Source organism: Nannochloropsis gaditana, assembly GCF_000240725.1.
Source record: "Nannochloropsis gaditana CCMP526 unplaced genomic scaffold scaffold064, whole genome shotgun sequence".
Lineage (NCBI taxonomy): Eukaryota > Eustigmatophyceae > Eustigmatales > Monodopsidaceae > Microchloropsis > Microchloropsis gaditana.
In genome coordinates this window covers 18,921-22,411 of record NW_005803889.1, presented here as the reverse complement: position 1 = coordinate 22,411, position 3,491 = coordinate 18,921, and the positions used below count along the sequence as shown (strand labels likewise).

The 3,491-nt window shown below is 54.7% G+C and overlaps 1 protein-coding gene across 1 annotated transcript; it reads left to right on the top strand.

The window, feature by feature from the left end:
* Nucleotides 1-2,362: 2,362 nt before the first annotated feature.
* Nucleotides 2,363-3,322, top strand: MMSB (3-hydroxyisobutyrate dehydrogenase; the record flags this gene model as incomplete). Its single annotated transcript, XM_005855975.1, is given in 3 exon segments — nt 2,363-3,026; nt 3,181-3,299; nt 3,311-3,322. 3 exon segments carry the CDS (start codon nt 2,441-2,443, stop codon nt 3,320-3,322), a joined length of 717 nt encoding a protein of 238 aa, XP_005856037.1. The 5' UTR covers nt 2,363-2,440.
* Between the last annotated feature and the right edge of the window lie 169 nt (nt 3,323-3,491).

Sequence of the window (3,491 nt, the reverse complement as noted above, 5' to 3'; positions counted from 1 at the left end):
CGGGAAAAGGACAGCACACCAAGATGGTGAACCAGATATTGATCGCCAATACCATGGGAGGGAGAGAAGGGCCTGCACGTGCGATCGGAGAGGGGTTCTCGTTTCTGCGTCATGCCTGTTTTTAATCGTCTTCCATATGCTCTCTCTTCCTTACTGTGCACTCGAATGGCCCTGGCGTTGTCTCAGCCAGTGATGGGTCCTTTGATCCATTTCGAAAGACCAACACAAAGGCGAGCGGACAGTGACAGTTTCAGCTTCTCATTCCTCGCTCTGTCCTTTCTTTTATCCTTTCTTCAACAACTTCATGGCACCTAAATTACAGAGACCCTATCTTCCAGCACCCAAAGTGATCGAACCGGGCCTGGAAGGAAGCTTTTTCTGCGTCCAAATGGTTGATGGACCATGGAAATTCCGGCAACCTCCGGGTATGATGTGCATTCTTTGGAAGGGGGGAGGGCGGGCAAAGCGTCCCGACGACGTAGAGGAAGGGCAGAGGGATGCGTGGGGTTTAGGATGAGAGCAGGGGGCGATTGTAGTGGAGCGGATAGAGTGCTTGCTGGATGGAGGGGAAAAGAAGAAAAGAGAGTCGTGTCGAAGGCTTCGAAGAGCTCACGGTACCCTGAGTGGGCATGAGCAATGACCCCTGTGTCTGACGTCACCGTCCTTCAGGTTGCTTTTCTCGCCCGTCCCGGTCTTTCGGATGTAGTTTCTTGCTTTTTCCCCCCTTGAGTCGCCTTTCTTTGTCTGCTCCTTTTTCTCCCTCCTCTCCTCTCCCAAACCCTCTCTGTCCCGCTGCGCCCTCTGGCCTCCTCCCTCTCCCTTCCTCCATCTGTTACCCACCCTCCCTATTCGACTCCATCCCGCCCCTCTCTCTTCCTAGCCACGACCACTCGAAACGGCCCCCCTCCCCCCTCTTCCATTGCCGGATACATCCTGTCCTCTCCTCCTCTTTCTTCCCCCTCTCTTTCTTCCTCACCCCACACAAACCAGCGAGCGAACACCTCGAAAAACCCCTCATCCCATCTCCTTCCCGCCAATGCCTCCACTCCTCGCGCATCTGTCCTCCCTTCGTCGTTTGCAATCACCACACGCGTGTTTTCTCCCGCCATGGCCGCCAAAGTCTCGACTAACGGCTGGTAAAGGTGAGGGTAGTACACGCAGTCCGCCGCCAAGATCATATCAAAGTGTTTTTTCCCCGTTTTGGCGTGGAGGAGCTCGATAAGGGCGGTGCACTCAGATCCATGACCTCGCTCCATCCAATCCAAAGGGCAAGCAACAAGATGACAGGATCCCTCTCTTCCCCTGTCTTGGCCTCCCTCGCTTTCTCTTCCTCCTTCTCCTTCTCCACCTTCCTCCTCTTCTTCTCCTCGTTCTTCCTCTCGACCGCTGATCCCTCCTTGCCTTCCCCCGGAATATTTTCTGTGAGACCCTAGAATATGTATTGGCACATGTCCACCCGTTGTAGCTGCTGTTTCTCGGGCAACTTCCACATTGCGGCGCAGTAAAGCGAGCAACGACGATTTGTCCGTCACGGCCACGAAGGCAGGTGGAAAAGGGCGGGCCAGCGCACAAGCCAACCCCAGTGCTCCGATCCCTGCTCCTACATCAAGTATTGCTAACCCCCTCAATTTTTCCAGGAAGCCTTTTTGTTCCAGCCATTGCTTCAAGAAAATGGACGCTTTCCATACCCGTCCCCCGAGGGCATCACGTGCATCCTGATGCAAGGGTACAATGCAACCGGGTGGCGCAGCCAGTGGTCGCAAAGGAAATGGAGGGGGTATTTGCCGATCATCGTCGAAAAGGGATTTCAAAGAAATGGCTACGTCATCATCAACCAGCTCGCTAGGACCTTGGACCTGGTCTTTAGCCACCATGGGTAACAGAACCTGCTCATGCATTACGGATGAAATAAAGCGAGTTCAGGTAACCTGTGTGATATATCAGCCACAGCATCCACTTTCCCCTTCGAAATAAGATTGGACCTGTGAAAACTATTTCCTCCAAGAGAAAATTATATAAGATCCCTTGGAAAATTAACCTCCTCCCATGCTAGGTCGTGCGTCGTCTCAAAGAAACGGGCAATTAAGCGTTTCATGGGGTCACCCCCGCAGTCCTCCTCGTTTCCGCAGGCCTATTGTTGAGAGCGAATCCTACACATACTCCGCTGCCTCAAAAGAATTAGTCAAATGCCTCTCGTGCGGGTTTTGTACATGAGCACGCGTCTGTCGTGGTCAACCTCCCCTGAAGCTTTGGTCACCGTCCCGGGCCTTTTTTTATCACGAAGAGAGTTGGAGCATGCAATTTCTGGCCGCGCGCATCGAGAAAGCACGAAAAATTGATACGTACCTCAATATTGATGTGTAGGGAATCAGCCCGGGCGTGATTGAAAGCTTGTGCATAGCTTGCCTTAGAGTCCGGTGGCACGCTCGAAAAGTCACAGATGATACCGGCATCGGGAATTATCATTTCTCCCGCAACCACACGCATCGGCTGGGTTGGGGTTGGTATTATGGGCTGTTCCATGGTGACCCATCTCCTCAATGCGGGGTACCAGTGCACAGTCTATAACCGGACGCCGAGTAAGTGCCTTCCCGTTCAAGCCAAGGGTGCGGTAGTGGCAAGCTCCCCCCACGCAGTCGCTGCTGCCTCTGACGTTGTCTTCGTCATCGTTGGGTTCCCTTCAGACGTTCGAAACGTCGTTTTGGGCACGGAGGGCATTTTGAAAGGGTTGAAAGCTGGCGGTGTCCTGGTCGATTGCACGACAAGCACACCCAGCCTGGCCCAAGAGATATACACCACAGGGCAGGCGCAAGGAGTGTCCACCGTGGACGCACCCGTCTCCGGGGGTGACGTAGGCGCCCGCAATGCCGCCTTGTCATTTATGGTGGGGGGGGACAAACAGGTCGTCGACGGCCTGCACCCGTTGTGGACATTAATGGGCAAAAACATGCGGTACATGGGCGGGCCGGGAAAAGGACAGCACACCAAGATGGTGAACCAGATATTGATCGCCAATACCATGATGGGTGAGAAAAGAATGGGCAAATTGGCCGTCCGCCTTTGGCCATGTCTTGGGGGTGGCTGGGGAGTCCTTGCACGGCGTCTACTGGAGGTGCTTCCACCTACCTATCTTCCCTTCTCCTCACTCCACCCTACAACCCGTCATTTGGCCCGTCACAGGTGTCTGCGAAGGGCTCATGTACGCCGAGAAGGCGGGTCTGGACCTGACTGAGACGATCAACGCCGTGGGTGCCGGCGCGGCGGGGAGCTTTAGCATCAACAATTTGGGGCCGCGTATGGTGCGTCGCAGGAGCCGCCTTGACAGTGATTTGCATGCGCCTGTGTGGGAAGATGTGGGCATCAAAGGGCGTCCGTAAGGGCACGTTGAGCCGGTGGCAATGCTCTCCACTGTTTACACTCAAGCCTCCTTGACGGGACACGTTCTCCCCCCCAAAAAAAACGCACGCCAACGGGCGTGGCACCGCACCTTT